The sequence below is a fragment of the Coturnix japonica genome, chromosome 4, assembly GCF_001577835.2.
Source record: "Coturnix japonica isolate 7356 chromosome 4, Coturnix japonica 2.1, whole genome shotgun sequence".
NCBI classification, from domain to species: Eukaryota; Metazoa; Chordata; class Aves; order Galliformes; family Phasianidae; genus Coturnix; species Coturnix japonica.
This window is the reverse complement of record NC_029519.1, coordinates 77,824,802-77,846,007: the sequence shown is the minus strand read 5'-3', so window position 1 is coordinate 77,846,007 and position 21,206 is coordinate 77,824,802. Positions and strand designations below refer to the sequence as shown.

The 21,206-nt window shown below is 45.5% G+C and overlaps 1 protein-coding gene across 4 annotated transcripts; it reads right to left on the bottom strand.

The window, feature by feature from the left end:
- Nucleotides 1-897: 897 nt before the first annotated feature.
- Nucleotides 898-20,764, bottom strand: SMYD1 (SET and MYND domain containing 1). 4 transcript variants are annotated; one of them, XM_015862876.2, is made up of 10 exons: nucleotides 20,346-20,764; nucleotides 12,517-12,693; nucleotides 11,630-11,843; nucleotides 11,094-11,224; nucleotides 9,169-9,207; nucleotides 6,419-6,611; nucleotides 4,084-4,176; nucleotides 3,411-3,574; nucleotides 2,484-2,652; nucleotides 898-1,291 (listed from the first exon to the last, which is right to left on the bottom strand). In XM_015862876.2, the coding sequence occupies exons 1-10, from the start codon at nucleotides 20,480-20,482 to the stop codon at nucleotides 1,133-1,135; spliced, it is 1,476 nt and encodes a 491-aa protein (XP_015718362.1). In that variant the 5' UTR covers nucleotides 20,483-20,764; the 3' UTR covers nucleotides 898-1,132. The 4 variants fall into 4 exon arrangements, with proteins under 4 accessions (XP_015718362.1, XP_032300257.1, XP_015718365.1 ...); XM_032444366.1 differs by lacking the exon at nucleotides 20,346-20,764 and adding an exon at nucleotides 13,005-13,180; XM_015862879.2 differs by lacking the exon at nucleotides 20,346-20,764 and adding an exon at nucleotides 13,029-13,180.
- Between the last annotated feature and the right edge of the window lie 442 nt (nucleotides 20,765-21,206).

Sequence of the window (21,206 nt, the reverse complement as noted above, 5' to 3'; positions counted from 1 at the left end):
CATAGGAGCACCGTGGTCGACTCCAATGCTTGGTGCTGCAGGCTGGATGGAGACCTGGTTTTCTGAAATCGAGAGGAAATTCTCCCTTAGCTGACTTTTCCAAGCAAAATCATGAGAAACATCAAGAGGAAAAGACCTAGTTTTGTTTCCTTGCTATTCTTGCTGTTTTGCTGAGGAGCTGGTAGGGGATTTTTGAATAAACAGTCCTTTTTCATCTCTTTGTTATCAATGAAGATCTGGAACAAATTGTTTGGATTTAGAAATGGGCAGACAGCAAAGATTTTTTTGTTATTTGGAAATCCATCCACTGCCATTAGACTTCTCCTTCTCTCCTTTCAGGCTCAGTGTGAAATTGATTAAGCACCTGTCTAAGATGCAGGATGGGTATGGATAAGAATCAGAGCCCCCAGCTCTGAGCAAAGGGTGTTCCCCCTCCTGGAGAGCTGCCTGTTCAGTTAAAGCAATCCACACAGACACTGCACCACACTACTGTGACTGGTGTCTGGCATGGACTTATGTCCATCTGCTGCCACCACAGTGGACACTGTGTGATTTTTAACAAGCTAACTGCTCTTATTTAATTTATCTTTGGACAGGAATCCCATTTAGGCACCAAGTCACTATGGATAGAGTCAACACAGATTGATATTGCACCCATAGGATCATAGAATCACAAGGTTGGAAAGGACCTACAAGATCATCTCGTCCAACTGTCCTCCTTTTACCATACCTACAGAAAACCACTAAACCATATATCCTAGCTCCCTATCCAGATGCCTCTTGAACACTGACAGGGATGGCGTTTCCACCACTTCCCTGGGCAGCCATTCCAGGACTGCAGGACTTGCCTGGAGAGAAACTGGTTTTCAGTAAGAATGTAAATAATTTTATAGCAGGTTTCTTGCTTTGATTTTTAATGCTTGTGGTAGAAAATGATGTTGTTTTTGCCAAGAGCTCCTCTGCTGTGAGCTCTCAGGAGATTTTCAGGACTCTCCGCACTGGTCCATGCTCTCAGACTGCTGGCACTGGAAGCAATCCTTGGGGATGTATCACATTCACTTATCGCATTCCCCATGTCTGGAGATGCCACAGGTGGTGTTACCTAACAGGCTGACTGTGTCAAGCTCAATATTTATTCCTTCTTGTGGAAGAGGCTGGGTGGGGCCTCATTGCTGGGTTCAGGCATGACTTGAATCTTCTGGTTTTTGAGGGCAGCTTCCCTCATCTTGTAGTACATGAACTCATTCTGCTGGAACATGCGCAGCTCCATCTCCGTCTGGACACGCATGACCTGAGGGACACAACAGATTAAAGACCAGTGATGCAAGAGATGTCAAAGCAAGTGAAAAACACGCAGCCCAAAAATGGGGACTGTCCATCAGGGATGTTTTAAGCCAGGTGATGAGTGATCCCTCTTGCTCCAGATGTCCCAGCAGTAGAACCAAGGCTGACTGGACAGGTGCACCATTTATTTTCTCAGAGCTGGCTGCCTGTGACCTATGAAGGTGAATAAGGCACCAGCCCTTCCTGCACCCAGCTCTTCTACAGGCTCCTAGGAAACTATGAGCAGTCATTTGTAGTGCTGCATATGACAAAAGTTCAAAAGGGATTTTAGGAAATCTTTTTACACCTGTCTATAAGATCCTTCAGCCCTTGGTTTGGCAGCACAGAGGTAGGCTGTATGTGTCAGAGATTTTCATCCTTAAGAAAGTGAAAAGGGAAATACAGAAATGAAGGTGCTGGAGTCTTAACCTGTGAGATATACATGTGAAGAGGAGAACAGTCAGCAGGCTATTTTAGTTTAGGCGCAAGACAATCAGTCTTCTGATTGTATAAAATTGCTCTAAGGTCATAGCTTTGCTGTTAGGACAAAGACATTAATAAAGGATTTAATTTGGCACCGTGTACATTTTTTTTTTGTTAATAAAGGAGAATACCATAAAGCCAAAAGGCCATATTGAGTGAGTTATAGGATAAAGAAATGAGCAGTCCTCAGATGCCGTTATAAATACTTCATCAAAGCTCAGCATGTGTAGTTCTCCTGGGATCTGCAGCTCTTGACCTTAAGCTAGGAAATACTCATATCAGTCATTTGAGAAAAAAAAAAAAAGAAATAAATTGCAGCCCAGAAGGACTAAGGAGTGGTAAATAAAGAAGAACGGTCATCAATATAAGATGAAGAGTATTGGGTTGGTAAGTGGGGAATAAGTTCATCATGTGTAATTTGATACAGCCAAATTGGAATGCCATCCAACTGAGAGCAATGAGGTCAGGCTGTTTGAAGAATGGGAGGCTCTGCCCTTGGGCTCAGTGGTTTCAAAAAAAAAGATTCAGGGGCTCAATGGCTATTTTTAATGCATGTCCTAGTAAGAAGCCATAACTTGACCTGTCTCTCTTACAGATGGGTCATACCTGCAGCTTGAATGTAACACCATCTCATCTAGGCAGATAACAGAGGCAAGAAGGGCGATCATGATACCTACCTCCAGATCTTTGGTAATTGGGTGGGAAGGTCCATGGGTTATCAGTAGAATGGCATAGGCTTTACAGATCATGCTGTGTCCGGCTTCAATGAGGCCAGCATGCCAGTGGGTCACTCCTGCTCGCATCACAGCCATCCCCAGCTGTGCATTGTTGGGATGGTATATTTTCCTGGAAAAGCATTGAGTAATTTTAGTTCAGGAAAGATCTAAATTCCCAAATGTTTGTCAATGATGTGACCTGTTTTCCAAAGAGCAAACTGTTTGCTCAGTTGAAGATTCTATTGAATTTGTTGCCAGGAAATGTCCAGCTCTGCTAGGGGCAGGAGGACATGAGTTACACAAGGACACAAGGTATTGTGAAAGAGAATGAACAGCCTGAGGGCAGTGTGAGATGGACACCTGGGTTGGAGACCTGATCAGACAGCCCAGATGTCACCAAGTTCACAGATGTAATGATGTGCTTAAATTGAAAAGGTAACGATCATCAATATCTCATTAGCTAAGGCCACATATTACTCAGGAGCAAAAAGATATGTTGAATGACAGCTATGTGACACAGCTCCTCTTTTCTCTGTAACTTATCTTTCCAGTGTGTTGTAGGGGAACAGACCAAGTCCTGAAGTGATGGCCTGTCTGTCCCACACTTGGGCTCTGTGCTTTGCTACTTGAACTGCCCTGAGATGCTTCTGACCAAACCAAAGAGGCTAATGAAAGATGACCCAAACTACTCGGCATTTAAAGTTAAGTAATTCAAGGTGTTTGGAAGCTTCCATGCATTTAGGAATGGGTTCCTCTCTGTCTGGTGATCAGCTCAGAATCTGAATGCCAGAACTTCTGATGGGAGCAGACTAAGAAAGTAAGTTCTAGAACACACTGCCTAGCAGTGCATAACCACAGAGAGCTACCAAAAACAGAGCAGAGCCATACATGTAGCCATCCACCATCCTCTTGGCATATCCAGCTGCTTCCTCAAACATCTGGAGGTAGGAGAGAACCTCAGAAACAATGCTGAGGATCCTCAGGAGGTAGATGTTTGTGTCTCCCAGCACAGGCTCCTGTTTCTTCAGGCATTCACGGCACAGCTTCACAACCTACATCCAGAAAGCATGGAGAAGGAGGAGAAAGTCAGAGCACCACCATCCCTAAAACTGCTACTCCTGAGCCTTGTGTGGTCCATACCAGTCCTAGAGGCCAAGTCAGACTGTATGAAGACTGGAGAAGATGGGACCTTTTATGTGTCAAGAAGCACCAGCCTAAATGATATACACTCAAATCTTCCTCTCCCAGGGTTACTTTCATAAAGTAAGGAAGAAGTGATTATGCCCCTCCTGCCATCTACCCAACCTCCTGTAAGCACCTTGATGCAAAGAATGCCCCTAATCTCCCTGTGGAGGTAGAGATGTGAACTGACCCATTCCCACTTGCTTCTCTGTGTCAGCTTTTGTGATCTGAACTGCCGAGAAGACAGGAAGCACGTGGAAAAATTCAGATTATGGAGGTGGAACTTTGTTTCACCCATCAATCTTTGACTTAGAAGGGAAAAGACCTACTTCCCCTGGCACCACATACACAGCAAGAGAGCAAAAACACAGGGACTCACTTCGTGGTAAGTTCCCTCCAGGCGGGCCTTGTTGATCTTCTCCAGCGTGTCCTTGGAGAACTGGATAACCTCCTTCACTGTCTCTGCAGAAGGCTGGGGACAAAGTTAGGAAAACTGGTGAGAAATATCCACCAGCTGACACCCAGGAACTACACACATCCAAGCATGCCTGATGAAACACTAACCAGCCCCTAATTAGCCACCTCCTCTTCCTCTGTTTATTGCTGAAGTATAATACAATTACTTATCCTCTGTGTTTCCAACCTGTTTGAATTTGCATTTTCAAACCATTCTAGCTATCACAATCTTCCTTTTGGTAAATGGGAAATCTGAAATCAGGACACAGCTGCCTGGTTCTGGGAACCTGCAGGAAGAGCCTGGCCAGGAGACACATGACCAAGACAGAATACAGGCACGTGGCCAGTGGACAGAAAGCAGAGACACAAAGATGCAATGAAGAATGCAAAGATTTGGACTTACAGGGCAGGACAGCTCCACTGTCTTTTTGCCATACTTGGTTGATCAGACTTGAGGAGTCTGGGATTTACCTAGTTCAGAAAAGCTCTTGAAAATTCAGTATGGGAGGAAAAACAGTAGCATTTCAGAACTATGTGACCCATATGTACATGGTTATGTATGTGTTATGATGAATTGTTATGTATTATTAGACTGAAACTGTCACAGCTAGTCAGACTTTAGCAGCTGTTTGAGCAGCACATGGAGTGTCCTAATGGCAAGAGCACATTCATTCAAAGGCAATGTTAATATCACTACGCTGTCTGAGTAAAGACTCCCAGAACAGGCACTTCAACAGCACTTCCACAGCAGCTTTATCTAATAAAATTATCTCCCTGCATTTACTAGACCACTAACCCTGTTGCCATTATAAACAATGGGAGCTTTGCTACTATTTGGAAGGGCTAATGAGCCAGAGCGGCTGTTGAGGATGTAATCTGTCCATCTCACGTTTATTCATAGAGCTTTTTCCACACAGCTGTGAGTGCTGCTGCTGTCAGACAAGTGAGCCTGAATTCGGGGAATGCGATACAGCTGATGTGCTCTGAGGGTGAGGTCAGCACAGATACTCATTGTCTGTGGAAGGAGGGTATTTATAATAGCTGAAATCATATCTCGTGTAAAGATACCAGAAGGCTTCTTCTATGCCAGGACTTCAGATAGTGGAGCGTATTTCCCCCAGAGTACGCAGTGCAAAACGTATGGAGTGTTCACTATGAAGGGATGGTGCACATCAATGCTTGATAGCAGGCTCTGAATGAGAGATGAGATTTTTTATGCAGCCCACTGCAGGAGTGATTTGAAAATGCTTTTACAGGAAGTCAGACGAAAATGCTTCTGCATCTGCAACAGCTACTGGGAGTTTCAGTAGACAGGATTAGCTTTAAAATGAAGCTTGATAGTTTAGCAATGGGATTTTTTAGCAATATCTTTTACAACAATTTATCTTTTGTAGAGCTTACAGGAATAGAACCCCCCTGAAGCTAACGCTGCCACAGAGGAAAAATAGATTTAAGTAATTATATCCTTGGGCACAAAAACAAAAAGAGGAGATCTTAGAGCTATCAGCGTGCTCTGAAAATAGGAGCTGCTGGCCAAGCAACACATCCTAATGCCGACAGCAAGACACAGCCTTACGTCCTTCTACTTGATGAGTTGTCAGGTTTCCCAGCAAAATGCAGATGACTGAAAAATGAATGGTCCAACACACTAATTCTTCCCAGTAGGTCTGCCCAAGCAACCAGGCACAAATGACAGGGCATAGAACAAATTCACTCTTACCAGACAGTGCAAGGAGGGCCTGATGACTGGAGCCAACATGATGATACATCTTTACAGACTGTCCAGCTTAGGTAGGGCCAGTTGGTCCTGTTCTCATGGACTATTATATATATATATATATGTTATATTATACACAACCCACATATATATATATGATATAGTATTTTCTGTTCTGCTGTTGTTCAAAACTTCGATTCCATTCAGTTCCTGTCAAAAAGTCCAATCTAAACACCTTTATTTTTCTCAGTTTTAGATCTCATCTTCTAATATTTTATCATTCTGCCTGTTGCTGGACTGTTAGGTTAGAGTTAAAGGCAACTTTTCTGTTGGCTTTTTAAAAATGAAAACCTGTGTGCCTGTTACATAATAGAGATTAAACTGACTGCGCTTATTTGACTTGATGTTGGGCTCAATTATGTTTCAGTCCTGATCTCTGGTGCTGTTCAGACAGCCACAACCTGACTCTGGCACTGCTGGGTGTCCCCAGGCTTTGGAGGAGAAACAGCCATCTCTGTTTGAGGGCACCACAGGACCATACCTTGTTGTCCCCCTCCTTCACTGCCAGCATCAGGTCATCTTTGATCTTTTTCTTGCAGTGCTCACAGGTGCAGTCGAAGTAATATTGCTTCTTCAGCTGCTTCTGCCGCTCCTCGCTCACATTGAGGAAGTCCACATAGGACACAGTCAGCTCATCTCCTGGGGAGATCTTGCTCAGTGCCCGCAGCTCAATCCTGGGTGCAAAGAAGACAAGATATGCAATCGGAGAAGCAAATGCAGCCATAGATAAATCAGGGACAAATCCTGCTTTCAAATCAGCTCTTGCCCTCAGGTACTGCTTTAGCTGTAGTAGTGCAGAGATGTGCATCAGTCTGGTTAACTGAACAGTGTCAACAGTTTGTCCTGCCCTCCTGCCAGTCCCTGGCCAGGATATGCTGAAAAGCAGAAAGGGTCCCATCCATGGAGGGATAAACCCAGACATAAAATCTTATTATGCTGGAGAGAATCTCATCACAAGAAAACCCCTTGATCAGAAGCACACGACGAGCCTTGTAAAATGCTGAGTTTGGACTTTAGGTCTTTTTTAAGCACAGCTTGCATACTGCTTGTAGAGCTCTGGCTAGACTCCCAGATCCTGAGCTGGGCTGCTTTCAGTATCATTTTCACTCTGAAAAATTGAGATGTACCCTCTGGGTGCTGAACAAGAGATGCCCAAATCCATTTTGTGCATCTCTACCTAAAGCCTTAGAAACAGTTGACCAGGAATAGTTTATTTTCTACATAGCCCATCTGAGCTGATGCCTAACACCAACATCAAACACAAGGAAATCACCAGTCTGTGACTAACCCAAAAGCCATGGCAAACACTTGCACTGATGACAGGCCTTTGGAAAGCCAGATTTTTGCACCTACCTTTATCTCAGTTCTTTCTCTGTAAGACATCTTAAATAATGTGGACACTCAAATTCCTTTGCTGTTTTACTCCAGCAAGATAAATATCTTAGTTCCTCTGGGCTATCCCTCCAACATGGGGTCTGGATAAGCTGCCTCCCTTAGGTCTCGCTGCAAAGCCAGGATGTTTGTATCAGGTCAGCTCTGTGTTTTAGAAGAAAGCTCCTGGGGGATGCTCCTGGGTGGTGAGGCACTGACACAGGCTGCCCAGGGACCAGTGGGTGCCCCATCCCTGGAGGTGCTCAAGTCCAGGCTGGACAGGGCCCTGGGCAGCCTGGTCTGGTGGGGGTCAACCAGCCCACAGCAGAGGTTGGAACTGGACAGACTTTAAGGTCTCTTCCAACCCAAGCCATTCTGTGATTCTATGCCAAAATGTCTTACCAGGACAGGGAGCTGATGACCTGAGCACTGCAGGCAGGCTGGTAACTAAAAGCTATCTGGTTCCTTAGCTTTGCTAAAGCTGCTGTGAAAACTACACATTGAGGCTGGTCTTGACTTTCTCTGGGCATTAGATCATATCAACAGCATATTTCATACTGAATTTATCACTGAACATGTCATCATAATGAAAGGCATGTATTAGACCTGTCAGAACCACAGGAAAATGCCAACCAGAGAAAGGTGCAACCAGCTACTCCAGGAGAGAGCACACAAAAAGGAGTAATTTCCATCAGAAGGGTTTACACATAGAAACATTCCCCTTCACACTTAACAGGATCCTCATTAAAGTGAGTCATGCAACCAAAGAAGCAAGCCTTTGACTTTTATGATGCCCCTGATAGCCTAAGTACCATAGGTATATTTTAAGCAGTCATCCATGGTGACGAGGGGATTGATAACATTTCAAACAAGCTTGGACACACATGGTATATTTTAAATCTACAGTTAGAGAGACACTGTCAGCTGATAACCTCACCAAGCTCGTCCTCTGCTCTCTCCTTCCCCAGTGTCTGCCCCAGGCTCCCAGGACCTTGAGAGACGTGCACAGAGAGCACTGGGGAGTTCAAAACTCAAATGCCCAGGAAACAACAACTCTAATCAGAAGCAAAACACAATTGCTCACTTTTATGATCCTATCTGTAACACTCCGAGTAAATGGTAAAGAAGTATTTCATCTCTTATTACAGGAAACTTCATGGGATTTTTGGAAACAAAGTTTGAAAACAACAGTGTCTCTGTAACTGGACTGCATGTAACATACCAAGTGTATAAGCTGAGGTAAAGAATTTTTCCTTCTTTTTTTGGTACGCTTTTCTTGAGCAAAAGAGAATGCTCGCATCAGGTAACAGTGGCATCATCAAAAGGTAAAACATTAATCATGTACTGTGATAAAAAAAGGATGAAGCCTACATCTCACGGTGTTGCTATTGTAGTCACTGCATTCACAGGGCACTGTTTGTTGCAGGAGAGACGTGGACTATTTAGTATGTCAGTAATGCGACCATTTCTCATCTCGTAGTACGCAAGGTTTTATTTTGGGCTATGTAAGATTAGCAAGACCTTGTTCTGACTTTCATGCTCTTGCTGCACTTGGGGGGGAGAAATGAGAAGTGGAGGGGAAATATTGAAACAGAGGAAGCCACGGGAGAGGGCAGTAAGGAAGGGAGGGAATTTGCAGTCAGGGAGACATTACTGCTATTGGTTTAATTTACTACAAAATGCAGAGTTAAGTGAGGTTTGGGTTTAGTGGGGAGGAATAGAAGTTCAGGAAACAGAAAGTGAAGTTTTCTGCAAGCAGAGGGTTTTTGGAACCCCTCAGTGCTGTTTGCAGCTGAGTAATTAACGGGGCATGAGGGATACATGGCAAGGGGAAGGACAACGCTTTCAAGAGTGACCCACCTCATCTGTGTGTGGAACATTGATCTTACTGCCTCATGACTGAAAGACAAAACAGATATCTGCAGTTTACACCGGTACAAGCACAACAAAAGAAACTGGGTGAACTGGGATCATCTTGGTTGGGGGCACAGGAGCTCCAGATGCCTGTCTCATGTCAGTCAGTGTAAAGGTACAAAGAGCTCTGCTGTCCCTGTACAGCTACTGTAACCAAATCACACATCACTGGCTCACAGTGGTTTTAGCGACAACTGTCCTGGCGCTGTGATTTTAGGAGTGCTGTCAGCCAGTGGATGAGTAAAATCCCCTGCTGACATTTTGCAGGGTTGGTTTTGTGTTGACCAGAAACATCTCTCTGACATCAGTAGTCATGCTCTCCAAAATGCAGCTGGAAATGGAAATCAGACTGGGATATCAGCAACTGTGCTCTGTAATGAGTTTAGTGGGCCCTCAAGCCCAGCATTGTGCCTCAAGTGCTGATAGAGAGCTCAGCTCCTGCAACAGTAGCTGCACTTGCCTCCAGGTTTCCTGGAAAAGAAACCTTGATAATTTACCTGGCCAATTTGCTAATGTAAGCAGATGGTCATGGTTTAAAGCCATCACGAGGATTAACGCAGGAAATTCATCAGGCTGCCACGCAAGCAAAATGTCATTCCTCTACTTACCGCCCAGAAACTGAAGTTTGGGGGCTGCTACCTCTGCCAGTTACCTTCTCCAGCACCCAGGCTGGTCAGAGAGGCTCCCCATCACCCCATATGTGATCCAGGGCAACTGGCTTTAAAGCCTAGGCTCCAGCTGCTTCTGGATGACAAAGGTAACCATCCCAAAGCACTTTTCTTTTTGTTCATTCCACAGCTGCTTGATAAATACCGGCATCATTTTAACAGGTAAAACTGGCAGTGAGAACTGGAGTGCACAAGCAACGTGTTAGTTAAAGGAGAGGAGGCTGTGGGCTTACCTTAGGCTCAGCACTGAAGTTTGTTGAACATAGGAATGTATAAAATCTTAAGACTGAGCAGAAAACATTGATAAAACACTGTGGCTGTGGAGTTTTTGGCAAGCAGTTTCCTGCAGTTGATGTCATGCACACGGTGCTGCTTGATGGATCGGCAGCAGTTTAGGCTCCTCCTGGCTTAGGAGGGGGTGGAGGGCAGAGTATCCCTCCGGTGGCTGTGTGAGAGCAGCTGCCTAAACTGCCTGCTCTGCTGGGACATCCCTGCAATCCCACTGTGCCTTTCAAGCTCTTCCTATCTCACACATCCTGCAGACATTTTCTTGCAGGATTTGGGTGGGAAATTGGAATGCACAGCACGCTAGGGCATCCAGCACTAACATGTGACTCAGTTTGCAGATTACAGTCACATTTCTCATTAAGAACCTATTGCTAAAGAGTTTATCAGTAATTAATAGAGACTGCACGTTCCCAAAGAAATGAGGGTTTGTGTCAGGAATGGCCATAAACACATCAATGATAGTGATACATGGCTGATTGAAAGCTTCAGTAATGAGGAACTCTTGGACTGTGGACTCAATTTAATCTTTAATAATTCATTAACTGTGAGTATTCCTTAACTGCTTATGAAGCCTTAATTGAAACTATCTAGGTAGCTACTTGCCACTCTATCTGTCTATTTTGAGTCTGATTTCAAAACTCACAAGGGAAAACTACTTGCTGGTTCACTGGATTTGAGGTCAAGCCCTGCTGAAAAGCTCTGTTGGGTCTATCAGACAGCATTTTTTTAAATAATAAGAGAAAAAAAAACAGCTCTTCTTTAAAAAGAAAATCCTAGCTTTTTGTTTCTGGACTAGAGAAGGAAGTGAATCGATTTTCTGGGACAGGGATCTGACACTCTGAGGTTAGCAATCTGCTTTGTGCGTTGGCTGTTAGGATAGATGCCCACTATACTTGAGGAAAGCAATGCACTCACTTGCCATTGTTGAAGATGACAGTGCAGTTGGGCCAGCAGTCATGGTTGGCCTGGCAGAGGTTGGGGAAGATTCCCACGCCAACAGCTTGCAGTCCTCTTTGGTCACTGAGGGTAAAGGCATTGCAGTTGATCTAGTCCCAAAAAACAGGCAGGAAGAAGCATGAAAGGAGAAATGGCTGAATTCAGCTATTAGTATAACCTCCAAACCTCCCACCAAGTATCCCACCTCCAAACTTTAACAAGGAAGGAGGAGTGCCTACAAGATTATCATAGAAGGTAATTCCAGAAATGATATGTGGTGAAGGTGCACTGGTCTCTTGTATGGATTTCTCCCTGTGCCCAGTGGATTTGTCCACTGGGATGCTGTGTGTCCCTGGGGGAAGCTGATGACCCATGGGGTTAATGAAGCCTGACACGCACTGACTCACAGCAGGGCTGGAGGCAGAGCTGCTCAGCCTCACAGAATTTCTCTCTTTGCACCACAAAAATGTATAGTTAATATTTTAGGAAAGGGTATTATGAAATCTTTGACATACCACTCCAAATATGTGGGAGATGTACTGCATGCCAAACTGTTGGCTCTGGGCTGGCCAGAACTCCAGGAAGTTTTCCACATCAACACGGAGGTCCTTCTTCTCCTCCTCATCAAAGCTCTCCACATGGTTTTGCAGGTCGTCAATAGAGACCAGGCAGTTCTCTGACAGCCCACTGCCTTCTCTCTCTATCCGCCACAGGATCCGTGCTGCCAGCCTGGCCAGGAGAAAGCCCAAGGTGCTAGCACCATGCAACAACAGACCCTGGTGCTCATCTACTCAGGTTCTGGTGTTCCTCCACCCAGCACAAGGAAGGGGACTGAGAGGCCACAAAAATTCATTTACGGGTGGGACACTGTGTGCAGCCTGGCCATACATGACAAGTTCATGGCTGGTCCCCATCCATGAGTTTTGAAGGGAAGGAAGCCACAGGGGTTTCCCATCATGGCATATATGTTCTTATCTGGAGAAGTCTTACAGAACCCCAGCCCTAGACAGCTACTTCCATTTCTGTGGGGATTCCTATCATTTTCTCACTATGGAGCCAGGAAATGAATCAAAATCAATACGTACTGGAGCATCCCTGTTTTTCCCACTGAAATTGCACAAGGTGGCTTTTCCTCACCTCATTCAGCTGCTGTAGGGTTTTGGGTGTCTAGGACCAAATAAAAGCAGGAACACAACCCCCTCACACTGTGGACATTCCTCCAAGCCCCAACCCATGAGCTCAGGGATCTTTGTGGCCTTCCCAAACCAGTTTCCAATACCACACATCCAACTTGGGACACCCAGCTCTCTCTCACCATCCCCAGAGGGATTTCCTGTCCTCCCCCATGATTTCCCAGCCTGGTGGTGCACCAGACAGCCAGTCCCTCAGGGCCCACTCTCACCTGATGTTCTCGGTGGGTGCCTTGCCATGCTTCTTGATGGCAGAGCACTCATTTTTGTGGTTCAGCCAGGCATCTCTCTGGCAGGTCCGGTCGCAGTAGTAGGCAAACTTGCACTGGCCGCAGCGATGGAGCCTCTCCTGCCGTTTGAAGCAGGTGTGGCAGACTACATGTGTCAGGCTGGAAGGACAGAAAGACGTGCAGGCTTATGCCTCAGTGACAGGATCATAGAGTCATAGAATCATTAAGGTTGGAACAGACTTTTAAGATCACCATGTCCAACTCCAACCCATCCCCACCATGTCCACTAACCCATGTCCCTCAGTGCCACATCTACACAGTTCTTGGACAGTACAGTGACTCCACCATCTCACTGGGCAGCCTGTGCAAATGCATTACCACTCTTTCAGAGAATAAATATTTTCTAATAACCAACCTGAACCTCCTCTGGCACTACTTGAGGCCATTACCTCTCACCTTATCACTGTTACCTGAGAGAAAAGGCTGACCCCCACCTCATCACAACCTTCTTTCAGGGAATTGCAGAGCAATAACGTCTCCCCTGAGCCTCCTCTTCTCCAGACTGAACCATCCCAGTTCTCTCAGCCATTCCCCATTAGACTTGTACTCCAGATCCCTCACAGCTTCATTGACTTTCTATGGGCAAATGTCTTTTTGGTAGTGAGGGGCCCAAAACTGAACTAAACTTGAGATGTGGCCTTACCAGGGTCATATACTGGGGGACGATCACCCTTGCCCTGGCTGGCTGCACTAATTCTGATACAAGCCATTGACCTTCTTGGCCACCTGGACACACTGCTGGCTCATGTTCAGCTGGCTGTTGACCAGCACCCTCAGGTTCTTCTCTTTTGCACAGCCTTCAAGCCACTCTGCCCCAAGCCTGTAGCATTGCATGGGGCTGTTGTGACCAAAGGGCAGGACACAGCTCTTGGTCTTACTGAACCTCATACAACTGGCCTCAGCCGAGTGATCCAGACTACCCAGGTCCCCCTGCAGGGCTTTCCTACCTTCAGACCGACTGATGCTTCCTCTAAACTTGGTGTCATCTGCAAACTTACTGAGGGTAATGGGTCAACTCCTTTCAGCTTTCTGCCTATGGGCTCCTCCTGCACAGTATGATGGAACCTCAGACATTTTGGGAGGACAGATAAACATCTCACCTAGCTTAATCCTCATGCACTTGTCTGATTCTGTTGCTTCCCTATTTGGCTATGCCAAAGAGACAAATATTTTGTTTAAAGGAGGAAAGCAATAAAGCATTCCCCAGCTCTCAGCCCTCTTTTCTGCTGCTTGTCTGCTCCTCCTCAGCACCGCTACTGTTAACAGGATTTTCAGTCTGGCTTTGTTTTCTGCCTGGCCCATGCTAAGCTGAAAGCAGACATCTAATGAGTCTGTGTGGTCCTAGCTGCTATCTCAAGCTTTATTTAGGCACAGTCATACTGTAGGGATAAAAATACACATCAGAAATGCTCTGATAATGATGACTGACAGATAGAGGTGGTTATATTGGGAAATCCTGTGTTTGTGCTGCTTGAAACCAAGCTATTTTTCTATGAAAAGCAGATTTGCTTGACAATTCTTTCTGCCTCTGGACCTGAACTGCATCTATATTTGAGAGACCTGCACCTGGTATTGTGTTGGAAATGACATAAGAAGTCCAAGAAAACAGCCTCCTTCAAAAGTAGGTGTCCTCATCATAAAGTCTTTTCTTGTATGTCTTCTCCTCCCTTCACCAGTCTCTTGGCTGTCTAACACCAGGCAATACCAGTCTGGGTGGCTTTGGGGCTCTCCTGATCCCAAGGATTCCAGGAAGATGCTTAGGATGGACAAAGGGACAAAGGGCTGAGGAACCCATTCAGCCAACCCCAAGCACAACTACCCAGGCTTGTACGCAATTTCAGCTGCCCCAGGGACAGGCAAGCAACACCAAGTAGTTGAAAACAGAAGAAAGCTGAACTCAGAAGCGCTCATGGAGCATTGTCTGGGGTAGGACAAGGGGCAGACTGACTGTAATACCAAGTTTAGGAAGCAGTATTTGTGTTTATGAACACTGTAAGATGTTATTCATAAATCCAAGAGGGTTTTCATACTCAAAATGACAATATGGTGCTGAGCTGAGAATACTGATGATTGAATGCTTGTTCCAGAACATGGCACCCATGGGGGTGCCATTAAACAGCAAAGTAACACGGGCAGTGCCTGATGTAGGGATGTGTTCTGCTCTGTTTAGTCTGGCATCAGCAGCTGCACACTTCTCTGCCTCCATCCAGGCTCAACAGCAAGGGGGAGTTTAAACTCCTACTGCTTAGACACCTCTGTGTTTGGGGGAAGTTCTCATCACTGCAGAAAGCTCATTGACCCCATGGAACGTGATCATTGCCCACAGCAAGGAAACAGGCACGGGGAAGGAAAAAATGAGTTGGCAATCACAAGAGAAGGCTGTGCCACAAGTAATAATCACTCCCATAGTCACAGGACTGTCTTGCCTCTTCCCCCCCTTATATATATATATATAAACATGTGTGCGTGTTTATTTCTATCCCAGTACATTTAAAATGCTTTTTCATTCCTCTGGCACTAGTACATGAGCTACTGAAACCACCCACCCTGTGTGTTGGCTCAGGCAGGATGGAGAGGGCCACTGATGGAAAGCAGGTTGATTTGCAGCAGGCAACACCACGTGCAAAAATGAGGTTTGGAAAATGACAGCAAGCAGTGCTGGTGCAGGGGAGGGAGCCCAGTGCAAGGCAAGCAGTCAGCACGGGGAAAGAGGGAGTGCGTGTCCATGCAGCCAGCTCTGTTAATGCAGATGAAATAGCTGGGAGGTGATGAAAAATGCAACACTGCAGTCTGTCAGCTGTCAAGTCAGGGGGGCAGAGAGGTGCAAGAGAGATTACATTCCTTGTAAGGCAAAGGAGAGACAGAAGAGCTGATAAAACCCACATGGTTGTGTTGAGAAGGGAAGCACGGGGAGATATCTTGCACAGGGAATGGGGCACCCTTCTGCTGCTTGCCCCTTTTGAGGGCAGACAGAAAGTAAATGGGCAGCTAAAGAAGCTTCCCTCCACAGAGGAATGATAGGGTAGGGGTGAACACAGTGCAGTAGAACCCCAGTCCAGAAGCAGGATTTCATCTCTCAGCTCCCCCAGAATGAAAAAATAACCAGAATGCTGGCTGCAGATAGAATTATTCAGTAATCTGAGTAGGTGGTGATTTCACAATCTCCCCTGCAACCCACTCTGCAATAGTTAAGATCCTGCAAGGACACAGGGAGCAGCCTGAAGTTAAACCCAAGTCTCTCAGCCTGTGGAAACCATTGGTTTATAAGAACTTCTCTATCTTGTTTTGAAAGTGCCTGACACAACCCAGTGTGGTTCCAGACAGAGATTCTTCTCCCAATAGGGATAGCAGCCCATGGTCAGGACCCTGCATGGCCACTCAGCACTGAAGGTTTCTGGAGATACATGTAGATCCTGCCCAAGATTTCTGGAGGTCTGAACCCCTGAGGACTATGTGTTCTGCTCCCTTGCTTTAACACAATACAACAGTACAATTGTTTTCTGCTGTGTCAATGTACACTGCGGCCTCTGAGGTGACCTCTGGCCATTCATCCACCACCTCATTGTGTTCATGTGGTATAAACTGTGAGTGTACATACATCTTTTTCTTAATCCTGGTCAAAAGCATGATCTTCATTAGCACAGTGATTTCTTCAGCCCATCTCAGCCCTGCCAGGTTGGGGATTTAGAACTGACATGGAGGGCAGACGCCACTGACTGACTCACTAAATGACTCTATGAGGAGCCTCAGGTTTCCTTGGCTTCTCCTCCAAGTGTCAGCTGAATTGGACTTTGAGGGGCTCATGAACTCTGCTGTTACATGGATGAGATGTACAACCACTGCTAATCCTGGACATAGCTACTGTCACAAAAGCAATGACTCAATATGCCAGCCAACTAATGCAAGAGGTGACAGTGCTGTCAGCTAAACCACGGCTCCCGCAAGCACAGCTCTCAGTGAAAGCAAAAGAAGCAAATACCTCTAGCGACAGCTTGGACTGGATTCAGATGGATTCAGATCTGTAGGACCTGCCAGGACAGAGGGCTGAGTGCTGCCGCAGGAAATACATTAACCTCATCTTTGAGACACGCACAACGTAAACATCTGCCAACCGTTTCCCACCCACCTCATTCACTGATTTGAAAAAGCAAGTCGAGATGGCTGTACTGCTGAAGAATAGAGGAGGATTTCACTGAATAGCTAATGGAAGTGGTAAAATGATCAAAAGCCATTTGAAGTGAGTGTACTTCATTCTGTACATGATAAATGTCACACACAGGTGATATAAAATACACCTAAGTTCACCTGTTCCATTTCTGCTCCGGCTGGCTCTCAGCCCTCTTCTCAGCAGCATACAGAGGATGTTAGAAGAGCTTAAGAAGCAGGCAAAGTAAATGTATTTGGGTCCCACTTCATACATCACTCATCAAGCAAATCTTCACGTGATCTTAGCTTTCTACCACATGATGCTGTTTGCTTTGACTACTCTCCTTCAAATCCTACAAGCTAAAGAGCAAGCTCATAAAGAGAAGGTTGACAGAAATATATCAGGCTTCCCCACGCCTGTAGGAAATGTAAACTCTTACAAACTTGAGAGCTGACATACATGAGAAGGTCACATACTGTACATTGAGCCCAGGTGAAGGGAATGTCATCGTCCTGAAGGAAGATGTGAGGGAAGGAGAGCTGAGATCATCATAGAGAGAGTGAAGAGGGAAGGATTAAACTTTTAGTACATAAGCAGAGCACGATAACACACTTCAGTTAGAGATAATGGCCAACCAGGCATGCACAGTGGCTTTGCAAATTGACAATTAAGATCCAACAGAGGCAAATAATTCCTTGAGAAAATCGATTATTTCCAACTTTCTGCATCTATTTGAGGGAAAGAGAAGTGCCCTGGGTTAACTAGAGCTCCAGTCAAAACACACAGTACGATCCAGAAGGCAGTTTTGCTTACTGTGGCGGTGTCAGCCTTCCATATGCAATATTGAGCTCCACTGGCTGTAATGGGCACTTAGGGCTGGATTCACTTGCCTAGACATAGGAGCCTCATGTTATTTTAAGCTCTGCAGGGACTCTCATCTGCCCTGTAATGCTGTTCCAGAGGAGGCCTGATTCTCATAAATCCCAGCTTGTACCTGTCAGCCCTAAGAGGATGTCTCAGACAACCTGGAGCATCTCAAATGGCACTAAGCACTGATACCAACTGATTCCTGCCCTCAGTTTTGTGCAGTCACTTAAATCAGAACTTCACTTTAGGCATCCTAATTTGCAAGCTGAGTCCCAAAGTGAAGTGCTAGAAGAGGCATCACATTGCCCTGTAGGAGAATCCACTTAACACTGGTCTTATTTGCTCAGAGTACAGTGGCTGGTTATAGAGTTTTTCAAAGAGGATATTTTTCCTTTGGTTTTCAAAACCAAATTCTCAACACCTCCTCAGACTCATTCTCCTAATGGCAGACATTCATGCAGTGCAATTGCTGACAGCCTCAGGTCAAAACTGCTTCTGCACTTTCTGGCATCAATATGTAACTGTACAGTTTACAGCAGGTGGCTTTCCCCACTGTGTGGCAGAGTAGGGCCCCTGCATAACTTAAGCCCAAGTGTAATTTATCCTCCCTTTCTGCTGTGAAACACTGTATTTACACTTTCTGTTCTTCACTAGGTCAAATGTTCATCAGCTTTTCTGGGTCTCCAGTGTTTCTTCAGCACCTCCCACGGTGTAGCAGTTTCATACCTGCATAGAAACACAAGCTGCTTTCCACCCTATGGTGTGGCCACACAAATAAAGCTGTTGTATCAAAGAGCTGCTCCAATTAATCAAGAAAAGGTGCCTTCACTTTGCCTGCTGTTGCCACAACACATGCAGTCACATAGAAGATCGCAGTGTGGTCATTACAGTATGGTGGCCATCCATATCAATCACAGCGCAGCCACGCACAGGTTTTCAGAGGTTCAGCATCCACTCTATGACCAGATTTCCCATAGAACTGAGCTCCTGAAATGGTTGCAAGATACAGACCAAATTTTCCAATCACTCTGCACTCTTGTGCTTCAATTGTTGTCTGGATAAAGAAAGAAAACTGAGCTCCATGGAAAATCTGATCACAGGTTTGGTAGGACCTGAGCTGAAAAATGAAAGCTACCAGTCATTCAGATTTGAGTTCCCTTTCCATAACTCATATACTCACTGCTTTCAGCAAGAGACTAAGATGCTGAGTACTAGAAGGATCCAGGCTATCCTTCAAGAGCAGTCAGCTCAATGGAGTCATGTGCAACAGTTACATACCACTTGGTCTGTGGTTAGAAGGTACCTTCAAAACCAAAGCCCCATCAGCGTGTGACAAACATCAGAGCAGTTTTCACAAGCAAAATGCATGTTTACATTCCATATCAGGCTAGGATACAGCATTAACCAGCAAACATTATGCTGGCAACATCTGCTTCAGAGAGTTTGGGAATGTATTTCACTGCTGACACATATAAAGTACCTTGGGATGAAACAGGCCACAGGAGGGTAAGAGTCAACTACTATTGCACGGGAGCATGAAGAAGCAGCAGAGAGATAAGAATGACTGAACCCATTCCCATCCGCTGCAGTCCCAGAGATGTGTTTATTTAACAGCTTTGCTGCACTTGGAGTTAAATAAACACAGCCCGGGGAGGGAGGGAAGCACAGCTCTGCCCGCCCAATGTTTCTTGGAAATCTACACTGACTGCAGCCTGGGCTGCTTTCCTATATGTGCGATGCTCACAACATTTAGTGTAGGAGAAAACAAGTCGACCAGCAAACAAAAGGCAAAATGTTCTCAATGCTCAAGTTAGTATTTTTAATAAGGTGTAGGAGAGAAGTCGTTGTCCATAGGAACTTCTGAATAAAACACGGAATCCAGCAAGTGACACAAATGGAACTGAAGTATGAGAGCTAAGAGGGCACGTCAAGGAGAGGTGGCTTTGTTACTAATCACTATAATTGAATGCAGGGTTAACAATTCAATAAGTTAACATTAAAATAACTAAATGAGGCCACTTAAATGGTGAATTCTTACAACGACTGTATCCATTCACAAACATGTTCATCCACTGTTATCCCTTGAAATAAGTAGCAGAAAAGAAAAAGGCATCTGCAGCAAAATCAGTTTATTGGCTGTATGGGTATGAACAGAAAGTTAAATTGCTCTTGCCTAAGAGTGAAAGTAGAAACTCGACTTCAGTTAACAGAGCTAGTTATAAACATAAAATTACTTAAGGAGAAATAACACCACTTGCAGATCTTCCAGTCTGAAGACAGCTGCCTGTGGAGCTACACATACAGCTGGGTAGTGGGACGCACAAGCAAAGCAGAGTAACTCAGTGTTATCTCACATTATACTCTGGAGACTTCAGCATAGTGTCTGAGGCTGCTCTCACTGCATTCCACTTACTCCTGTAACTCAGTGGAATGCAGCACGGGTCCAGCTCTGTGAGGCACTGAACACACACAACTTTCACTGTGTTTAGTAAAAGCAGGCAGCATCGAGCACCTTGCAAGCTCACATCCTGGAAGCAGATTGTGCCATATCTAAAGTGAAAAAGCAGCTCTGAGCCCTGGGAAGGATATCGCTGTACGCTGGGAGTGGATCAGTACAAAAGTGTTTCTAACTTCCCTTCGCACCCTTCTCTGATGCTGTCCAGACACTTCCAAGCTTTCACCCACCCAGCCATTGAGACGACTTCTGAAGTCTGTTTTACAAGTCCTTTCCTCTTACCTATCAAAAACCACAGCAGCGTAGGCTGGCTCCGCAAAGATGACATCTCCAGGCAAGAATTCCTTCTGTGCTTTCAAGCCCCTGCCTTTGCTTTCAGTCGTGAACACTTCAACTGACTCCATTCCCCCTCTGGTCATTCCCAGGTACCTTGCAGTGAGCCAAATCTTCTGTCACAACTGTCAAATTCTCCTTGCCACAAGACCACGTTTATAAAAGGGTCGGCCTACCCCCACCCCCAGATGCACCATATCCCATAGGAGGGACAGGGGGTGGGAGCACAAAAGGCAGGAGGAGATCTTCTACGTACTATTGCCAACCTACACAGGGCTGCGTCTTCTGTTTCTTAGGAAACCCCCTCCAAAACCCACGTTTGGAATTGTTTCTCCCAGCCACAAGCAGTTGTATATGTTAGGACTCAGACTAATTTATACTCTCCCATTGGACAGGGAATGTATTCTCTTTGCTAGGGTATTTTTAGCAACCACATGCTTCTGTCTCTCAGAAAGCAACAGCTGAGACAGTGGGATGAGGAGTGCTGGTATGTGTATTTTTTACCCCTTCCACTGTCATCCAGCTTTTTCCAGAAATTAAACAATGCTGCTTTATTTTTAACTTCGAAGAAATGGACATTGTGTTTGGAGGCAGGGAGAGCAGTGAAACACATGTCCTGCAATCCTCTGCCTCTTCCATCACCACTGGAGACTGGAAAAGGAGTTTGCTTCCCAAACACCAGCAGTGAGCAGACAGAGCAGTGTGGAAGGAGCTGGAAGGGCAGCAGTGGTTTGGCACGAGCTGAGGAAACAAGGACATCTTAGATATTTGCATGATTTTGGATGCACTAAACTCTTTGAGATGACAAAA

Excerpts from the sequence above, each read along its gene's own strand:
- SMYD1 (XM_015862876.2), bottom strand. The coding sequence starts at position 20,482 with ATGACCAGAGGGGGAATGGAGTCAGTTGAAGTGTTCACGACTGAAAGC. Across the intron at positions 11,225-11,629 it reads TCTCCCACATATTTGGAGTG|ATCAACTGCAATGCCTTTAC; the intron begins GTATGTCAAAGA and ends TTTTGGGACTAG. Across the intron at positions 1,292-2,483 it reads CAATTACCAAAGATCTGGAG|GTCATGCGTGTCCAGACGGA; the intron begins GTAGGTATCATG and ends TGTGTCCCTCAG.